We start from the raw sequence: 22,182 nt of genomic DNA on the forward strand, positions 1-22,182 counted from the left end.
AGCCTCTCCTCCTCTTTAGATGGATCTGGGGGCGGGAAGAAGGTGGGCAAAGTGATGCTCCGTCCTATGGGGAAAGAGGTAACCACTTTGAGAAGAAAAGAAGGCGGATGAACAGCAAGGAAAGGAGGTGTTAGAAGAAAGAGCCTTAAGCTCACTCACCCTGCGAGCAGAGGTTATGGCAACCAGAAAAGCAGTCTTCAAGGTCAATAGTCTGATAGGACAATTATGTAGTGGCTCGAAAGGAGCACAGATGAGGTAGGTTAAGACCAGATTAAAGTACCACCAGGGCATTACGAATGGAATAGGAAGAAAGAGGTGAGTAATGCCCTTAAGAAATCTATTTACAATAGGGGACTTGAAAAGAGAAGGCTGATCAGGAAGATGAAGAAAGGCCGCTATGGCTGAAAGGGTGCCCAGAGCAGAGCCCTGCTGGGACAAGATAGAAGGAAGAGGAGAACCTCTGAAAGAGGGGAAGAAAGGGGATCCACAGCCTTTGCTGTGCACCATGCCACAAATGTGTTCCATCTACAGGCATATACCGTTTTAGTGGAGGTTTGCCTGGCTGCCAAGATGATATTACAGACTTCTGGAGGAAGGTCAAAAGCTGTCAACTGTCGCCGCTCAATCTTCACGCAAGGAGGTGGAGGCTGGACAGGTTCGGGTGAAGGACCATCCCCTGCTGCTGTGACAGAAGATCCTCCCGAAGAGGCAGTCTGATTGGAGGATCGATTGCAATGTTGAAAAGCTCGGGATACCAGACTCTTCGTGCCCAATCCGGAGCCAAAAGAATGACTTGGGCCCGGTCGTGCTTGATCTTCTTCAGCACTCTGGGCAGAAGTGGCATAGGGGGAAAGGCGTATAGAAGACCGCAATTCCACTTGCGACGAAAAGCATCGCCGCGGGAGTGCGGCCTTGCAAATTCCAACGCGCAGAACTGCTGACATTACGCGTTCTCTTCAGTGGCGAACAGATCTAACCAAGGCTCTCCCCACTGCTGAAAGAGACGTCGCATCACCTCCGACTGAAGACGACATTCGTGATCCATCATGCACCAGTGGCTGAGTTTGTCCGCCCTGGCGTTCATAGAACCTGCCAGGTGTTGAACCACCAGGGACATGCCCTGATGTTCCAGCCACGTCCAGAGGCGGAGAGCCTCTTGACATAGGGTTCAAGACCCAACCTGCCCTGTTTGATGCAGTACCACATGGCGGTGGTGTTGTCCATGAACACCTGCACTGCTCTCCCTTTGACAGAAAGAAGGAATGCTTTCAGTGCAAGATAGATCGGCGGAGCTCCAGCAGGTTGAAGTGGAGCCCGACTCCGCCGGACACCAGAGGCTCCATTCCAGAGGTGGCGCATCTGTCACCACTGTGAAGTCTGGTTGGGGGAAGGGAGAGGGATCTGCCGTCGACCAAATCCTGGTTCGTTAGCCACCACTGCAATTGGTGTGCAGTGCCCTCCGAGATCTGGACATCGGAAATATTCCTCTGATGCTGCGCCCACTGAAACTTCAGGTTCCACTGTAGAGCCTGCATATGCCACCTGGCATACTCCACCAGCAGAATGCAGGAGGCCCAGCAGCCTAAGGGTCATCCTCACCGAAACCCGGGATAGAGGCTGAAACATCAGTCTCATAGCCTGAATATCCTGGACTCGCTGCGCTATATCCAGTACTGCTCTGATGAAAAGGAGCTTCTGAGAGGGAATCAGGTGTGACTTCGGCACGTTGATAGTGAACCCCAGCGAATACAGGGGGTCTGCCGTAGTCTGGAGGTGGGAATCGACAGCCTGGGGCAAACTTGCCTTCAACAGCCAGTCGTCGAAATAGGGGAAGACTGGTACCACTGATCGGCACAGATGAGATGTGACCACCACCATCACTTTCGTGAACACCCAAGGGGTGCTTGTAAGGCCAAAGGGGAGCAAGGTAAACTGAAAATGCTCATAGCCTACCGTGAACCGTAGGTAACGCCTGTGGGCCAGCAGGTCGGGGAAATAAGAGTCCAACACTACCATCCAGTCCCCAAAGTCGAGGGCAGACAAGACCTGAGTCAATATCAACATTTTGAACTTCTCCTTTCGGAGGAAGCGGTTGACCTCCCCGAGATCCAAGATAGGACGCAGGCCTTCGTTCTTCTTGGGCACCAGGAAATAGTGGGAATAACAACAATGACCTACTTTCGGCACAGGAACTCGCTCAATGGCTCCCTTGGCGGAGGGAGCTGCAACATCCTGATGGAGAAGGGTCAAGTGATCCTCCGACATGCGATGGAGTGTTGGTGGCATGGAGGGAGGGGTAATCTTGAAGGGGAGGGAGTAACCCCTTCGGACTATATGCAAAACCAACCTGCCCACCGTGATGTTGCACCAGTGGGGGAGATGATGGTGAATTCTGCCACCCACTGGCAACTGGTGGCCCTGAAAGGTCGGACTAGGAAGGCTTGGAGGCCGATGCAGATGGGGCACTGTTGGACTGGCCTTCCTGCTTGCCCCCAGACCCACGGCGCTAGGTCCGTCGTCCTCCGCCGCGCAAAGGTTCAGTAGTTTGCGCTGGCCTGTGGTGCCGGGTGGAACGTGGTGTGGCACTGAACGGGGCAAGAGGTGGCAGCGAGGCTCAAGGATCTGGCCGTAGCCCGAGAGTCATTGAAGCGCTCGATCGCATTGTCCGCCTTGTTGCCAAAGAGGTGACGGCCATCAAAGGGCATGTCCAACAGGGTCGATTGGACATCTCCGGAAAAGCCAGTGGACCTCAGCTAGGTGTAGCGTCTCAAGGCTATTGACATAGAAATTGTTCTACCTGGCGAGTCAGCAGTATCCAGCCCACATCGAATGGCGAACTTCGCTGCGACTCTACCCTCTGCAACTGCATGGGTGACTACAGTCCGGGCCTCCTCCGGGCAATGTGGCAGCACTTGTGTCCCACACAGATTGGGTGTAGCGGCCCAAGAGACATGCAGTGTTCACCGACCGCAGTCCAAAGCTGCCAGAAGAAAACATCTTCTTCCCAAGATGATCCAGCTTCTTGGATTCTCGATCTAGGGTAGCAGTAGGGAACGCGCCTTTGGAGGTTGAGGCTTGGACCACCAAGCTCTCAGGGGTAGGGTGTTGGGAGAAGAAAATGGGTTCTCCCGGGAGCGGGCGGTGGTGTCGGGCAATCATCCTATCCACAGGAGCCCCTGCGCTCGGCTTGGACCAAATGCCAAGAAGGATGTCGGTGAGGGCCTCAATGAACGGCAGCAGGGGCTCCGAGCAAGCCACTGCCGGCTGAAGCACCTCAGTTAGGAGGTTAGTCCTGACTGCCACCGTAGGAAGCTCGAGGCCAAGGCCTCGGCCGCCCTACTCAACACCACAGCGTAGGAGGCTCCCTACTCTGTGGCCACAGTAGGGGGAGAAAGCATACCAAGTTCTGGGGAGGTATCCAGACCACTGGCATCACCCAACTCCTCTCTCCAGTCCGGCCCTTCCAGCTGGTCTGCCAGAGGGTCCACAGACCTCTCACAGTCCTCCTCACCCTCCTCTGGCTGCCACTCAGGGTGAAAAGGAACACCAGGATAGAACAGGGGTACAAAAGTACCGGTCGCCGCCGGTACCAGCGTTGGTTGATGCCGGTCCGGCTCTGTGTTCAGATAGAGGGGGAGGCTGGGGTCAACGCCAGTCGTGGACACAACCGGCGTCGGAGGCGGGGAGTTGTCGTCAGTGGAATTGGCGCGGGGAGGTTTTGTGAGGTCTACCGGCACCGATCTGCATCCAGGCCTGGATCCCTGGGGGCCCCTGCAGCGTTGGGCCAGAGCTGCTGGCATTGAAGCCCTAGATCTCCCAGCCGAGTCCAAGGGGCTCGAAGGCGCACCAGCGGAGTCGGGCTTCCCAAAGATGGAGTGGAGGGCTCCGTAAAAGGCACGAAGCTGGGCAGGGGACTTTCTGGATCCCTGGAAGGGAGGAAAGCTCAGAGCTGTCCCAGCAGGTTTTGCAGGCGGAGCCAAAGGACGACAACCTTTTAGGTCCCGCGTCGCGCCGGCGGACGGATGGTGAGAAGGCGTAGAGCGACGGTGCTTCTTCTTGTGCTTCGACTTATCCGAAGACAAAGACTTCGATGAGGAGTGATGGTGGTGACTCTGCGACCGGTCCCGCGACCTCCCTCTTGACCCGGACCTCGAGCGGCATGGAGCTGACTGCCAGGCCTCGGAAATTTTCGGGACTGCACCCGCAAAGACTTTGGGTTCATGGCCCGACAGTCAGAGCACGACTTTCACTCGTGGTCACGCTCCAGGCACCAAATGCACACGAGGTGCAGATCTGTGACTGTCATCAGCTTGTGACAAGAGTCACAAGGCCTAAAGCTGGTCCGCTGATGTAACATACCTGCATGCACCAGGAGTCAAAGGGCTCGAAAACGATGTCGACAAAAATGTGAAATACACTAGTAAAAAAATGACTATGGGTGTGGCTCTCTCTGGATCTGCGCTGGCTGGCGCGGAAAAAGAAAAAGAACTGATACCAGCGCGCAGGGGCGGCGTCTAAGTAGATACCTCTACGTCATTCCGGCGATATCACGCTGCCAATGGGGAACACACCGTTGACCGACGCCACCTACCGACACACCGATGTACTGCTGAAGAAAAATTCTCCGGATCCAGAATGCCACCTGGGGTAAATTCTAAGGTAAGGAATCTATAACTAATAGCCTCTTTCAGATTGGAGATTTATTTGTTTCATCAAGCAGGTTTAACATTAATTCATAATACTTTACATACAAACCTCACATTAACATTTGCACACTGGGGAAAATGTGTCAGTCAAGTCGCAAATTGAAAGAAGATAGATCAACTAATTTGCAAAGCAAGAACCAAGCAAACAGAATGAACAACTGTCCTCTTTTAATTGAGAAACAAGCTACCTCAAGCACATAGACCTTTTACAGAATCATTCACATTACTAACTGTGTTGGGGGTATTCTCTCATTGTACATCATCTCTCATTAAAATGATATGTAATGTACCTGTCCTCTTGCAAACTCTCTCTGGGCAAAGGCAAGCTTGTGCGATGACTTGTTATCCAACAAGTAACGGGGGGCGAATGTTACCATGCACGTGTCCATATATCGCCCTCGGCCTTTCTTAACATCAATACCTAGTGAAAACAAATAACATGAGTCATGGTGGAAAGGAAATGTGTAAAAAACAATACAAGCCACATATCATAGTACTCTTGTACTAGGCGCCCTTTCTCCAAGCTTATGGAATGTGCGAGACTGGCAGTTCAGACGTCATTCTTAGTCAGCATACAAATAATTACATATAAAACCAGGATGCAGGTGTGGCTCCACCTATGGGCACACCCAACCAAGAGGTAGAAAATGCCTGTCTGTTTCTTTCATGAGTTCTGTTGTGGCTTGCATATACTTTGTGTCCAGCCTGGCTGACTGTAGAGAAGGCTTATAATATTACAGATGTCATCATGAATGTGTGCGGTGTGAGCTTGCGTGTGGAGGCTGATCAAGGAAGCTACCTAGCTACCGGAGGGGTTATTCTTTGTACATATATACTTACATCAATAAATCCTAGTTATTCCCTGAAGTTGAAATGTCTGTGTGCTACATGTCTGCCTCCTTTGCTTTACAACACTGGCGACAAGATCTGTGAGCTCACATGTGCATAAGTACAAGGATGAAGGAAGGAAAAGCTGACGCTACAGGTATTGAGGGGAAAAATTGAATACGGAAACCAAGAAGCAACTGATACAGAAGTAAATAAAGAAAGTAAAGAAACTACATAGAGCCCCGCCGCTGTTTATTTTTTTTCCAGAAGACAACCCCGTGAACCGAGTTTTGTAGTTTCCATGAACAGTAACATGGCAACTGGACAAACTGGCTGTATTTACTAAACAAAATCTAAAATTGCTGCTTTGCCTGACTGATACATGAGAAAGGATAGTTCCAGCAGGAAATCCAGTTGCTGCAGTTCCCAAGAAGGATAAAAGGAGTCTCAACGAGGAGTGAAATTCCTTACAGGGAGACCAGTGCCTTTAACAAACCATGTAGCCCAGGAGAGGTGCCTGCAGCACAGTAGGGAGCGAGCTGTTTGGGCACTGCAGTATGTATGTCAAAGCGCCCTGATATGGATATAAAGTAGACTGTCAGAGAGAGGCTTAGAGTGAAGAACTAGAGATGAGAGGAAGACTACTTTTTTTCAGCAGGCACTGCTGTGAAGATTCCAATCCAGGTGGACTGGGCCTACAACTGCTGGACATAAAGCTGCTGAGGCGGTGAAGCTGAAGAAAATCTATAGCCACAGCGCATTGCTTTGGGGTTAACAGCGTTTTCAGTTTAAGGCGTATCGGCGGATACCAAATTGGTTAAACACACATACTGTTGCTTTACTGTGCTGTTCAAGCGGGTGTCTATGGTAGTAAAGTACAGGACAACAACGTTTTCTTCATTAAAAGCTATTTTCAGCTTTTACAAGGTCCAAATTTTATGCAAGCTTGAGCGGTCCAGAGACAGCTTTTGGGTTCATAAACAGAGTGCAGACACAAGTGTTTGGATTTGATACATGGTGGACAGTCTTAATGGTCAAGCCCATTCTTCCCTATCTGCCTGTGGCGCGCGAACCCATCAAACTGTGCCGATAAAAAAAAAAATCTAGTGGTGTCAGCGCGTGCAAGTGAAGTCTATAACAACAACTTCTGTCTCTGGGTTCAAGCTGTTATTTTCCAGACGGACTGTACGTCTGATCAGCTGCTTCTGCCCTTATTTTTTTGACTCCTCTGTCTAAGAGCTAGTCTCAAGAGGTTCTCCCTTCGTTTTTGTAGGGATGCAGCATATCCTATGTGGGGTATTCTTTGGTTATTGGATAACCATTCTGCCTTGCCACAGGAAGTGTTCTTCCTAGGTGGTGTGTGTGTTCAATGCTCCAGGTTCTGTTCTTCCTGGATGGGGTAGGGACTTCCTGAGGAACCGGCGAGGTCCTCTTGGGGATATGCTTTTCTTACCCTATGGGGAATGTTCCTATTGTTCCTGCTGTAGGCTTCTCGTATTATGGTGGCCTACTGTTGTAGGACTTCTCCTTTGGTATGACCCACAGGGGTGACATAGCTCTTTCTGGAGCTTCCATGTTCTTATTTTATGGCTGGTCCGTAGTTCTTTCCTGCTTCTGCAGATTACTCCAGTGTATTGTTTGTTTACACTTCGACTGGCGCATCCCGGCGTGTTCCAGTCTTTATTTTCTTGCCTTTGGCCCTTCTATCTATGTTGACTGTCTTGGCCGTCAGCCAGTGTCTCTTGTGAGCATGTTGTTCTCTTTCACTTCCGGAACAGTTTCTATTCCGAATTGAGTTTTGGTACGGCATGTGGGTACACATACGTTCACAGGTACTGATGCCTACTAGTCTGTGCTGAGCCACAGTGTTGGCTGCTGTCTATTCCTTGTGGTCCTGTCTACTCTTTCCTCTCTGGTGGTGAGAGGTGCTTCTGCCGTGGTCTTTCCTCATGGCTCAGACTATCTCTGGGTTTTTTCTGTCGGCAGTTGATTTTCCCTCTCTCTCTCTCTCGCTCTCACATGAGAGTGAGCCTTGAGTGTGTGCACGGTTTCTACTGGTATGCCTTACCCACTATACCTCCAGGTGTAGTTGGTCAGTAGGACTACCAAGTGATCAGTCAACAGACAGTCTCGACTGGATGCGTTCTATCGATTCTACTTTTAGGGGCTTGACATATGTGTGGTGTGGCTCCCACGGTCCACACTGTCTGCTTATGTGTATCCCTCTTATCCACGTACAGGTATCTTCTTGTACTCATGGGTTTTTTGTACATCTCTACAGGGGTGTCATCTGTCTCTACACCTGTCAATCCTGGCATCCTCTGTGGTGCTTGCTCATTTTGGCCAATTGGCTCTGTATGGCTGTTTTGTCCTTCTCTGGGACTTTCTTTGTTTTGCAAAAGCTAAATGCTGATGTCCCTATAGTTGGTAACCGTGCCAACCCCACCTTGCTTTATGCGGACAACGCAGTCCTTTTATCCAGAACCGCTAACAGGCTCCACCGAATTCTTTTTTTACAATGGTGTGTGTAAAATAGAAGCCAAAGACTAGAGCCTACCAAGTAAATAGGGTCCCTTTCGCAGAAACACATTCATTTACATATTTAGGATTGTTAATCACAGCAAACGATCATTGGAGACCCTGTATTGATTACTGTAATTTTAAATTTACACGGCCTACAGAGGAAATTTTTAGATAACCGTTTGACCCTTTATAGGAGTAAGTGTCTTACTGGAACTCGCTATGGTGATGCTCTCTGGGGAGCGGCTAACCATGCTATGCTCCAGATTCAAGAAAATATCTTTCCCCAACTCTACCCCTATTTATAGGGTGCACAAAAAGCTTGCTGCCCCTTATATTAATGATTTTCAGTGTAGCAGGTCTCACTGTGTGGTATGGAATATGGGGTAAGGAGAAAACCAAATGTACCCAGGAAATCCTTAAGGATTGCCTCACCCTTGAACGGGAAAAAAATTCCCTGGTTGATGTATATTAGTAATCTTTAAAAAAAATTGTGCAGAGAACATTGATTTTAATAATCCTTCACAAATTCTTAATTATATTAAAAGGAACTAAAAACCGGGCTCATAGAATCAAGGGAATGGCTAAGGGAAGTTGAGGCAAACTCGAAGCAGCTGGCCAGGGCATACTGAGATAGGTCCTTTGGACCAGGGACACAACGATAATTACTCCAGGTTTCGAACATAAAACATAGATTTTATCTTACTAGGTAAAGCATGGGGATCGTACATTTTTAATTGCCTTCAAAACCATGGGCGAAAGGAAACAAAATCTCCCAAATTTCTCCTGTGATGGAAAATTTACGTCCATTATTTTTAAAGGAAAGGAAAGATTGTTCACCTATAATATTGCCTTTGATATTATCTGTAATTTAGAAAATGACAGAATTTGTAATGCAGTAACGGATTGCATTCAGATGACAATTAGAAGAAGAAAATATAACTCACATCTCGAGGCTCTAGTTTATGAAGAAGACAGGATGCGTATTGACTAATGATATCCAGGGTTGTAGTTGGATGCAACATTATACGTTATGCATGTGGCACTTCATCTAAAAATTATCCCCAGCGTTCACTTTTATTGTATCACATCCATTGCGCTTATTCATGTATAGAATAATTGTTTACTCTTTATGTGTCTTAATGTACTGATTGCGATGAAATGTGAAGATCTTCATTATTATTTTTAGGATGCTTATATGGTGAATGTCTGACAAAATATCGAAGTCACAATTATCGATATACAAAAATATCGGAACCTAAATATCGATGCCAAAAATATCGGAATCCTATCCCTAACAAGGTAAGTACAAATATATCGAAAAAAATATATAGAATGACAAAAATATCGTTTTTTGTAAAATATCGTTTTTTTAAATATAAAATAATTATGTAATATTCACAAAAATATACTTATAAATGTAATAAACATATTTAAAAATGTACTATAATAGTTACAATTAATACATAATTTAATACAAATTAATATTAATAAATATATAATACATACTATTTTTTTCATTAATAACTAAATTAATTATTTTAATAACTTATAAAGAAATAATAATATAATAAATTACTAATACATTTATATACATTAAATATTCATATAAATAACAATTAATAACATAAAAGTAATACAAAACCAAAATACTTTTTAGATAGCGTATGAGTAAAAATTACTATTCCCACTCCAGAGAGTGCGACAGTAGGGAAAGTGTTGGATAGCGTAGGGGTAACAATTACTATTCCCACTCCATAGAGTGCAACAGTAGGGAAGGTGTTGGATAGCGTAGGGGTAACAATTACTATTCCCACTCCAGAGAGTGCAACAGTAGGGAAAGTGTTGGATATGGTAGGGGTAACAATTACTATTCCCACTCCAGAGAGTGCAACAGTAGGGAAAGTGTTGGATAGCATAGGGGTAACAATTACTACTCCAACTCCAAAGAGTGCAACAGTAGGGAAAGTGTTGGATAGCATAGGGGTAACAATTACTAGTCCCACTCCAGAGAGTGCAACAGTAGGGAAAGTGTTGGATAGCGTAGGGGTAACAATTACTATTCCAACTCCAGAGAGTGCAACAGTAGGGAAAGTGTTGGATAGCGTATGGGTAACAATTACTATTCCCACTCCAGAGAGTGCAACAGTAGGGAAAGTGTTGGATAGCGTAGGGGTAACAATTAATATTCCCACTCCAGAGAATGCAACGGTAGGGAAAGTGTTGGACAGCGTAGGGTTAAAAATGACTATTCCAACTCCAGAGAGTGAAACAGTAGGGAAAGTGTTGGATAGCGTATGGGTAACAATTACTATTCCAACTCCAGAGAGTGCAACAGTAGGGAAAGTGTTGGATAGCGTATGGGTAACAATTACTATTCCCACTCCAGAGAGTGCACCAGTAGGGAAAGTGTTGGATAGTGTAGGGGTAGCAATTACTATTCCCACTCCAGGGAGTGCAACAGTAGGGAAAGTGTTGGATAGCGTAGGGGTAACAATTACTATTCCCACTCCAGAGAGTGCAACAGTAGCGAAATTGTTGGATAGCGTAGGGGTAAAAATTACTATTCCCACTCCAGAGAGTGCAACAGTAGGGAAAGTGTTGGATAGCGTAGGGGTAACAATTACTATTCCAACTCCAGAGAGTGCAACAGTAGGAAAAGTGTTGGATAGCGTAGGGGTAAAAATTACTATTCCCACTCCAGAGAGTGCAACAGTAGGGAAAGTGTTGGATAGCGTAGGGGTAACAATTACTATTCCAACTCCAGAGAATGCAACAGTACACCCATAACCCACTACGGAACATATTTATCAATTATTCAATTAATTAAAATTAAATTAAAAAATCTCAATTAATTAATTAATAAATCCTACTAATTATTAATTATTTGAACATAATTAAATTACTTCCCACACTATTCCCCTATAAAACCATAACCCGCAACAGAACATATTTATCAATTAATCAATTAATTATAATTATTTAAAAATTATTCTCAATTAATTAATAATTCCTACTAATTAATAATTAATTTAACATAATTAAATTACTTCCCACCCTATTCCCCTATAAACCCATAACCCGCTACAGAACATTATTATCAATTAATCAATTATTTTAAATTATTCAAAAATTATTCTCAATAAATTAATTAATAATTCCTACTAATTAATAATTAATTTAACATAATTAAATTACTACCCAGCCTATTCCCCTATAAACCCATAACCCGCAACAGAACATATTTATCAATTAATCAATTAATTAAAATTAATTTAAAATTATTCTCAATTAATTAATTAATAATTCCTACTAATTAATAATTAATTTAACATAATGAAATTACTTCCCACCCTATTCCCCTATAAACCCACAACCCGCTACAGTACTAAAACACAACTTTTAATTAAATTACATTAAAAATACATGATAAAACATAATAAATACTATATAATATGCACTAAATTTATTTAAAAATCGATATTAGTAACATCGAAATTTTTTACTTCGATATTACTGACATTGATATTTAAAACTTCGATATTACTAATATCGATATTAAAAGTGCTGATATTACTTACCTTCTATATTATGTCCCTTCGATATTTAAACTTCGATATAATTGTATATCGAAATTTAAAACTCAATATTTTGTCTGTGTACCTTATATGGTGATACAACTTTTAACCAAATAAAGCTGGATTTGATTGATTTGAACTATAACATAGGGGAAAGCTCTGAAACAGATTTTAACTCAGATGAGTAGGGCTAAGAAACAAGCATTTATCTTTAGGCACTTTGAATTTTTATGGAATGTAAACAATTGCTGTTCAAAATTTGACAGAAAACAAAGTTCAGAAATGAACCACCCCAAAAAAGGCACCATTTATTTTACAGTTCAAACAAACTTTGTATAAAATAGTACACCAGTTGTCATGTCTGGTATCGCTCGGTTGTGACTAGTGGGTAAAAACAATGTAATAATCTACACAAGCACACTTTTGCAGAAATATCACTGCTTAAGAGGATGACATAAACTCGGAGAGCCAATATTCTAGTAAGTGCATAGAAATTATAATGAATACATTTTATTGCAGTTAGTAACACCATGTGCTTAACTTATTTACAATCAAGCATGTCAACTTACCAATGTTATAAATTAGGGGAGGCCGGTTGCCTTGCTGGATTACTTTCAGAGATCGAACCCCACTACCTCCATCAAGAGAAAAAGCCTGGCACCAACCCGGGATGCTATCAGGATGGATTCCCTTCCCAATGCGCATTGTACACCTAAATACAGAAATATGCATGAAAGTCTTATTTATCAAAAATAAGTATTCAACAACAAAATGCTCTCAAAGGAGCGCCACTGTATTAAGTTAGTAAGTAACGCTTTATTGTTCAGTTAATTAAAACTTAAAATATTATCAAAATAAAATCATTCTTTTGATATACCAGTTTTTGACAAGCTTAAGCACCTTTTAAGCACCTTACCCATTACCCAAGTAAGAAAGGAGAGATATTAACAAAAATCATTAATCACGTGCTAACATTTCCTAATGAAATACATGATTAGGCCAGAAGCACAAGTTACTACTTGTGTAACGATATATCTGTAAGAGACATTAGTTAGTGATCGATTCCTTACCTTAAAATATCCCCAGACATCAGACTGGATCCGGAAAGTTTTGCTAGCAGTACCTCTGCACATCAGTAAGTGGCGTTGTGAGGCTCCGCGTGCGTCTCTGGCATCGTAAGCGCCGAGATGACGTCACGGAGACTACTTAGGCGCCACCCATGCGCGCTGTCGTCAGTTCTAAACATTACTTTCCACGCCAGGAAAGTAGAGCCATGCAAGAAACGGACCACTGGTGCCAAGAAACTAGGGCCCTGAAGGGATGTCCTTAACCATAGTAATCAGTTATCAGAACAGGGAGGATGGGTGGGGCGGTAAGGAATCTATCACTAACTAAAGTCTCTAACAGATATATTGTTACACAAGTAGTAACTTGTGCATCTAAAAGAGACATGTTAGTGATAGATTTCTTACATTAGAATAGATATCCAGCAATACCAACCCCGGTGGAGGGTCTGTGAATAAGATTACACCAGAAAGTCACGGAGAACAGAACAGCTAAAGAAGCCGTCTCTCCGGACCTGACTGTCAAGGCAGTAATGTTTGGTAAATGTATGCAGCGAAGTCCACGTAGCTGCCTGACAAATGTCCTGCAGGGGAACGCTGCACCCCAAGACAGTAGTGGCTGTCGTTGTCCTGGTGGAATGGACATGCAGCCTCACAGGAGGGCTCCTTCTTAGCCAACGAGTAACAGGCCTTGATGCAGAGAACGATCCACCGAGAAATGGCCCGTTTGTGCACGGCCCTACCTTTTTTGGCGCCCACGTAGCCAACAAAGAACTGGTTATCTACCCGGAACTGTTGTGTGCGGCTCAGGTAGAATGAGAGTGCACGTTTTGGGTCCAGACGATGGAGCCTCTTTTCCTCTTTTGAAGGATGCGGAGGCGGAAAAAAGGTGGGCAAAGTGATGGTCTGCCCGATACGGAAGGGCGTGCCAACCTTTGGCAGAAAAGAAGGACGGGTCCTTAGAACCACCTTGTCCAGATGAACAGAAAGGAAAGGAGGTTTGGAAGAGGGAGCATGGAGCTCACTCACTCTTCTGGCAGAGGCGATAGCCACCAGGAAAGCCGTCTTCAGAGTAAGAAGACGCAAAGGACAGTTATGAAGGGGCTCGAAGGAAGCGCACATCAGATATGTCAAGACAAGGTTTAAGTCCCATTGGGGCATGATGAACGGCACGGGAGGAAATGTGTGTATAATGCCTTTCAGAAAACGGTTAACAACTGGGGACTTAAAAAGAGAAGGCTGATCTGGAAGCCGTAGGAATGCGGAGACAGCCGAAAGATAACCTTTGATGGTGCCCAGAGGAAAGAAAGGAACAGAAGGACTTCCGAAAGAGGGGCAGAAAGGGGATCCATAGACTTAGCTGTGCACCATGCCACAAACTTGTTCCACCTGCAGGCCTATACCGTTTTAGTGGAGGGACGCCTGGCTGCCAGAATGACATCACATACTTCAGGAGGAAGATCGAATGCCGTCAACTGTCGCTGCTCAATCTCCACGCATGGAGGTGGAGGCTGGACAAGTTCGGGTGGAGGACCGTCCCCTGCTGCTGCGACAGTAGATCCTCCCGAAGGGCAGTCGAATTGGGGGATCTTCTTCAGCACTCTGGGCAGAAGAGGTATAGGCGGAAAGGAGTACAATAGACCACAACTCCACTCGTGACGAAAAGCGTCACCGAGCGAGTTCCGCCTTGGAAACTCCAACGCGCAGAACTGATGACAGTGCGTGTTCTCTTTGGTGGCAAATAGATCTAACCAAGGCTCTCCCCACTGCAGAAAGAGACGTTGCACCACATCCGAGTTCAGACGCCATTCATGATCCATCACGCACCGGAGGCTGAGTTTGTCCACCCTGGCATTCAGAGAACCTGCCAGCTGTTGAACAACCAAGGTAATGCCTTGATGTTCCAGCCATGTCCAGAGGCACAGAGCCTCCTGACATAGGGTCCAGGACCCCAAAAGCCCTGTTTGTTGCAATACCACATGGCGGTGGTGTTGTCCGTGAACACCTGCACCACACTTCCCGGGACAGAGGGAAGAAATGCTTTCAGTGCAAGTCAGAACGCCTGAAGTTCCAAAAGGTTGATATGGAGCCGGGACTCCGCCGGAGACCAGAGGTCTCTGAACTCCGCCTTCCCGCAAGTGCCCTCCCCATCTCAGGAGGGACACATCCGTCACCACTGTGTTCTCCGGTTAGGGAAGGGAGAGGGATCTGCCATTGACCCAGCCGAGGGCAGTCAACACCTGAGCCAGGGTCAACATCTTGAACTTCTCCTTCCGGAGGAAGCGATTGATGTCCCTGAGGTCCAAAATGGGGCAAGCCCCCTTTGTCCTTCTTGGGGACCAGAACTTAGTGGGAATAACAACCACGTCCTACTTCTGGCCCAGGGACGCGCTCGATGGCCCCCTTGGCCAAGAGGGCCACAATTTCCTGTTGGAGAAGCGCAAAGTGATACCCCGACATGCGGTGGAACTGAGGTGGCATGGCCAGGGGGGGACAGACTCAAAGGGGAGGGAGTAACCCCTCGGGACGAGTTGCAGGACCCACCTGTCAGAGGTGACAGAACGCCAATGGGGGAGGTGATGTCGAATCCTGCCGCCCACCGGCATGGGGTGCGTCCCGAAACTCAGACTAGGAAGGTTTCGAGGTGGCTGGGGCGGAGGTGGACTGACCCTCACACCGGCCCCCGGAGCTGCCATGGTGATCTCCACGCCCACGGCCACACTGAGGTTGGGCCTGCGCAGGCTTTTGATTGAACGAGCGGGCCGGGGGCCCCCTTCCATGGCCACAAAAGGAATGAAAAGTAGACGCGGCCGGGCACGTGGCAGAAAGGCCCAAGTCCTTAAAACGCTCCAGAGCACGTTCGACCTTATCACCAAACAGGCGAGTGCCGTCAAAGGGCATGTCCATGAGCGAGCTCTGAACTTCCGGGGAGAACCCGGTAGTTCTCAACCAGGCGTGGCGACGAAGCGCCACAGTCGTTGAAATTGCCCTACCAAGGGTGTCTAAGCCACAACGAATGGCGAATTTAGCCGCATCCTTACCATCGGCCACAGCCTGGGACAGCACAGCCTGGACCTTTTCCCGGCACTGAGGTAACACCTGAGCAACGGTATCCCACACTGCGTGGGAATAGCAGCCCAACAGACATGCGGTGTTCACCGACAGCAGCCCCAAACTGGCCGAGGAGAACAACTGCTTGCCGAACTGCTCCAGCCTTTTAGAGTCCTTGTCCGGCGGAGCCGTAGGAAAGGCACTCTGGGACGTCGAAGCTTGAATGACCAGACTCTCAGGCATAGGATGAGTGGTCAGAAAGGCAGGGGCACCGGGCAATGACGCCTGGCAACGTTCCTATCCACAGGGGCCCCTGTGGCCGGCCGTGACCAAGTGGCCAACAAGACGTCAGTGAGGGCGTAGTTAAATGGCAGCAGTGGCTCCGCTGAAGTGGACACCGACTGGAGCACCTCAGTGAGGAGATTAGTCTTTAGGGCAACCGTAGGGAGATCGAGGTTAAGGACCTCAGCTGCCTGATGGAGCACCACCGTGTACGAGGCACCTTCCTCCATAGTGAGCGGGGAGAGGCAAACGCAGGATCAGAGGAGACTTCGAGGCAGCCAGCCTCCTCCAAGTCGTCTGTTCAATCCTGCTCAGAGTCACACTGATGATCAAGAGGGTCCTCGGACCCCTCCCAGTCGTCGTCCACCTCGGCTGTGTGCCGTGCAGACCGGGGCAGGGACCGGGGAAGGAACAAACGGCGTTGGGAACGGCCCCGGCTGGGACTGAACCGGCGCGTGCTCAAAATTCGGATCCCAGGCGGGTACAAAACCGTCTGGGAACCAGGGCAGAGGCAGAACTAACGGCATGCACTGCGGCGCCTCAGGTGGAACCGAGGGTGGCGCTGTGGCCAGAGCCGGCAGCGTGGGACCTCGTGACATCGTGGCTGAAGCCAACGACGCAGGATCCTGCAGGGGCCGGAGCCACTGGCAGCGCCAGTCCAGCAGGATCCTGACACGGGACCGCAGGGCCCAAAGGCGCACCGGCGGGAGCCCGAGGCCTAAACAGGCAGTCCATGGCAGCAAGAAAGTCTTGCACCTGTGAGGGAGTCGCCGAGGGACCAGGGTAAGGCGGGTAGGCAGCGGGACTCCCATGCTCCGAACGTGCAGCAAGGGCGAAACCCCTGTCCCCCTCGTCCGCATCCGGGGACTGACGGGAGGACGTCAGAGAGCGACAACGCTTCTTCGACTTCTTTTTGTGTTGTCTCCTACCCAAATCCGAGGGTGAAGACTTGGAGCCCGAGGAGCGGTGATGGTGGCCCTGCGAGCGTTATCTAGAGTGGCCGATAGACCGCAAACGGTGCTGGGACGAGTGCCGAACTTCAAGCAACTTCCGGCGCCGCTCTCTCAAGCCCTTCGGGCCATGGCCCGACAGTCCAGACAGGACAGAGAGTCGTGGCGGCGCTCCAGGCAGTAGAGACAGATGTCGTGGGGTTCGCCACTGACATATTGCGACGGCAGGCCCCACAGGACTTAAAACCAGGCATCCCTACGCGCACCAGAGAAGACCAACAAGAGACAAAAGTCCCAAAAAAGATAGTCAAAAACTGCTCTAACCGGATCTGCGCTTACTTGGGCGGAAAAAGAAAGCACTGACGTCAGCGTGCATGACTGGCGCCTAAGTAGTCTCCGTGACATCATCTCGGCGCTTACGACGCGAGCGACGGATGCGGTGCCACACAACGCCACCTACTGACGCGGAGAGGTACTGCTAGCAAAACTTTCCGGATCCCGTTTGATGCCTGGGGATATTCTAAGGTAGGAATCTATTACTAAAGTGTCTCTTTCAGATATCAGAATCAAGTAAAAGATATATGTGATTTAGATCTCCACGATTGCATTGCAAAGATGAATCCTCTATGAGGCCAGGTAATACCGTAGTCTAATTAAAAAAAAGGTACTCTAGATAAAGTGCTTAGTCCTTAGCTTGTTTTCCAACCTTAAACTACCAACCATGAAATAGCAGGATACTAGTTTTATCTAATCGAGAATACTAGAAAGCAGTGCTTTGTGCATTCAAGCTTTTGCAAGAAAGGAGCACTATAATTCATTTATGAAATAATCGCAGATACAGATCCACAAGAAAACAACACAAGAAACTGCAGTATTACCATAAAAAGGCTAGTTGGTGCAAAATACACAGATTAAAGTGCTATGTGCTTGTCCTACCTTTCATAACTTCGTACTAAAGCAATTATTTAGACTACCAAACTACAGAATATAAAACATACTAGCTTTAAAGAGTCCACTGAGTAGAAGTGCTGTTCAAATTTAAAAGGAGTGAACATTATAAATCATACTTAGTTTCATCACTGATACAAATTCTTTAAAAAAAAAAGAATAGGGTAAAATGAATTTGGTCTAGTTTCAAAGGTCAACACTCTGATCAAACTACAGAAAGCACTTGGCAATAAAAATAGTTAGTTAGTACAAAATGCACAAGTAAAAGCGGTAAGTGCTTGTCCTAGACTTAAATTCTACATACTAAAACCACTACAATATGAAAAATAAAACTGCAGGAATAAACATATCTGTGATCCTAGTACGTTTGATATAGGAGAATAATACTTTGTTGTTTTGTTTCAGGTCTTCCATAATATGACACGGAGTAGATAACTGATTGTGAAGCATCTCCCATGCCATTCAAATGTCATAGACAGAATTTCCTTTAGGAATCGAACAATGCTAGTTTTGAATCTGCAATGCACATAAACTTAAGGAATTTCCCACAGAACGTCGCATCCTACCCTTGAAGACAGGCTATAACTGCTTGCCGATGGTTGTGTTAAGGAACTACGCATACCGGTTCCTTATGCCTTTACTGTGAGAAGTTAGCCTGGCATATGATGTCCACTATTCTAGTGGGCACCTTCCACCAGTCTAAACGACCCTTATTGATGGTGGTTGTAAAGTCAACCTTATAGACAAGCTATCCTAGTGGTAGCATGGACCAGCAGTCTTAGGCTAAGACCTCAGAGAGCATGTGAAGCAAGCTGTTTTACCAATTATAATCCCTTGAATACCAAATGAAAGGACACCACACAAGGTATATATCAAATATATATGTAGTTATTTCTAACACAGCCCCTCTGAACTCTTTATGAGGTCAGAGATCGAAGTACATCACAAGTTACTCAATTAGCATACGATAAGTTGCACAAATACAGTTTTGCCCTAGGGGCCTCACAAATCATATACTAAGTAAGTGGTATAAGAACCACTTCAGAAATAGTGAATAGGCCTAGGGCCTCGGGAATCGCTGGGGCTACACTAGACAACCAAAGGTTAGGAAGTAGAAGACCCACGGGATCTCAGGTGAAGCTTGTCTCTGCAGCCATGAGGACCAGGAGGCTGGATTTGAGCTGTCCCACGAAGGATCTAGTTGACTGCGGTGTCGGTATCCGGACTGGTCCCAACAAGCCTTGGTAAACGCAATCCACGCAGGAAGTGAAGATTGGCTTCGAGTCAGACCAGCAAGGTCTGGGGAGCTTCTCCTTTGCAGGGAAGCTGGAGCAACCAGGAAAGCAGTTTAGTTTCAAAAGAAAGTCTTCAGAGGGCTAACTAGCCACCGGGCTAGCAACCGGGAAGACGCGTCGAGCTGAAATGCAAGAGCAGGCCCCACGTGGCACTCGTGGAGTGTGGAGGGCTGAGCTTCGGTGCAAATGGCGCTCGGGTCTGGGGCTTCTCATACTCCAATGCACAACTGCGAGGGCGCCTCAGTAGTTGCACTGTTAGCAAAATGCATAATGTCCAGGGTGTCCGGTCCCACGTCTCTCGTGTCCGTCACGGGTCTCAGCTTTGATGTGGGTCAGAGTCAGAGAAGTCTGAGAGTCCAGTTCCTGTGTCGCTGAGTTTTCGGGTTCCGGCGGGAGCGTCGACAAAGCAGACCGGCAAGTTACTGGTGGTGCCTGTTTGCACAGGGTGGTCACTCCTTGACCACAAGGGAGATGTCTTCAGTCTTCTAGTCAAAATAGAACGTCGAAGGTCCAAGAGTTTTGTATCAGAGTTTCGTTCCAGGATAATCTAAAGTCTGTGGACACAGCTACTATCTTTATACTAAACTGGGCTGGATTACCTGCTAGGTCCCTCCTATGGGTGGACCTGGGAAGGGGGTGGTAACATCCCTTTCCCTTTTTCCAGTTTCGCGCCAGAGCGGGGCTGGAGTGCCCCAGCAACTGGTTTTAACCGGGCTATGCATGGAGCACCTAGTGTGCCCCAGACAGTGTCTGGAAAAGCATCTTTCCATACAACCCACCATGCTCCAATACACTACAGGCTGTCTGGGGAGGTGCTCGACAGGCCTCCAGGCCTCCCTTGCTGGAGTTTCCCCCAGCAGCAGGAGGTTAGACTTGTGTCTGTGGCAGCAACATCCATTTGGTGATGCTGGGGCTCTGTTTAACTTTAACCGGGTAGAGCAGGAACATACATATCTTTTCCCTCTAGAAGGGTGGAATGCTACCCCCACCACCAGAACTGGTGGGGGGTGGGATTAGTATTCCAAAGTGTTTGACACCTTACACAACATGTTTTGATAAAGCCAAAGTTAGCATTAACCGCGAGGATTATAATGCACTTAAGAGTAAATGGTATGGCTATATCATAGAACAGCTATAAGGAGAGGGTTCCGAAAGCTGCAGAGGGGCTCAGCTCATGCTAGGGCACCCTCTCACATAAAACCAAGCACTCTGCCTCCAGGATTGTTATGGCCTGCCATTGGAGTGACTTATAGGTTACTATGTGTCTATATATAAGGTAGATATAGATATACTATATCTAAGTAAGGGGTGATTACACCACCTTACCCAAGCTGAGTGATCAGCCTGTGGTGTCAGTTTGGATGGCCAGCCAGGGGTGGCATAATACATGCTGCAGCCCCTGGTAGGCCTTGGATGAACCCAGGCCCTCGGTACACTATACGGGGGATCACAAAGATGACCAAATACCCAATCAGGTATGTACCTAAAGTAAATGGAGTCCATTTTATAGAGAGCAGATAGCCTGGGGCCCTGAATAGCAGGATCCCAGGCCAACTAAGTCGAAAACCAGCAACACACTAAACAAAAAGTTGGGGTAACCATATAGTCAGATATCCATCTTCCTACATTCACCACAAACATGCCTTTACCACGCATGCCTTTACAACGAATTATGAATTGTTAAGGCATGTATGGTTAAGACATATCCATTGTTAAAACTTGAGAGGTAAGTCTGAACTCCCGACTCCTGCCCCCTCCCTGACTCCTAAAACTACCCCCTCAGTCCTGTTCACCAACCTCTCCCTGAGCCCTAAAAACTACCTCGCCCTCCACTAAGCTCTAAAAACTACCTCGACCCCCCTTGAGCTCCTAAAAAATACCCTGCCCTTCCCTAAGCCCTAAAAACTACCCAACCTCCCCAAAGCACTAAAAACTAACGTGCGCCCAAAGCCCTAAAAAGTATAATGATCACTGTCCCCCGCCCTGAGCCATAAAATGGCCCATCCCTGACATCTAAAACTACACCCTCCCTCCTAAAAAACAACCCATCCCAAGCACTAACCTAAAAACTAAACTACCCCCTACCGCCAAACCATACAAACAAACCCCCTCCATCACTGGGCCCTAGCCCCACTTACCTCACTGCGTCCTCTCCTAATCAGTCCTGCTTCTGCCAGTCAACAATTAGACCATTCAGTGCCATAACCGCGCATATGTGAGGTTAAGACAAGCGTGGTAGCGCTTGTGAAGTTGGAAGACACATGGCTTTGCCATCGTTGTTCCAACAGTTTACCCGTGCCGAAATGTACATATGGTGTTTCTAATAAAGTACTATTTCAACAGTCCTTTCCGTTCCGCTATTAGTGCTTGGCAGGTACAGACAATAGGGAAAATGTCTTCCTTTGGATAGTTACAAAGCCAACATGAAGTCTCAACAGTCAATCTCCTCCAAACGAACAAGTTACTTACCTTCGGTAACGATATATCTGTAAGAAACATTAGTAGTGATAGATTGCTTACCTTAGAATTACCCCAAGGCGTCAGACTGGATCCGGAAAGTTTTCATCAGCAGTACCCCTGCACATCAGAAGGTGGCGTCATGCGGCTCCGCATCACCCGTTGACGTCGTGATCACCGAGATGACGTTGTGGCAGCCACTTACAGGCTGCTCTTGCGTGCTGATGTCTGTTCTGTACACGACTTTCCGCGCCAGAAACGCAGAGCCATTCCAGATACTGACAACTGGTGCCACAAAACTAGGGCCCTGAAAGGGATGACCTTAACCCTAGAAATCAGTTCGCAGAACGGGGAGGTTGGGTGGGGAGGTAAGGAATCTATCACTACTAATGTTTCTTACAGATGCACAAGTTACTCACCTTCGGTAATGATATATCTGTAAGAAACAGTAGTTAGTGTTAGATTCCTTCCCTTAGAATATCCCCAGGCGTCAGACTGGATCC

The 22,182-nt window shown here is 47.1% G+C and overlaps 1 protein-coding gene across 2 annotated transcripts in view; it reads right to left on the reverse strand.

Annotated features, from left to right (window-relative positions):
• Positions 1 to 22,182, reverse strand: part of VPS13D (vacuolar protein sorting 13 homolog D) — a 2,754,556-nt gene that overhangs the window by 873,616 nt on the left and 1,858,758 nt on the right. For both annotated transcript variants that reach the window (XM_086921894.1, XM_086921893.1), the window contains exons 50-51: positions 12,202 to 12,344; positions 4,997 to 5,127 (exon numbers count right to left, since the gene is read on the reverse strand). In XM_086921894.1, coding sequence (XP_086778020.1) covers positions 4,997 to 5,127; positions 12,202 to 12,344 — 274 coding nt within the window. The remainder of the gene's footprint in view (positions 1 to 4,996; positions 5,128 to 12,201; positions 12,345 to 22,182) is intronic.

The sequence above is a fragment of the Lissotriton vulgaris genome, chromosome 5 (genome assembly GCF_964263255.1).
Source record: "Lissotriton vulgaris chromosome 5, aLisVul1.2, whole genome shotgun sequence".
Taxonomy (NCBI): Eukaryota; Metazoa; Chordata; class Amphibia; order Caudata; family Salamandridae; genus Lissotriton; species Lissotriton vulgaris.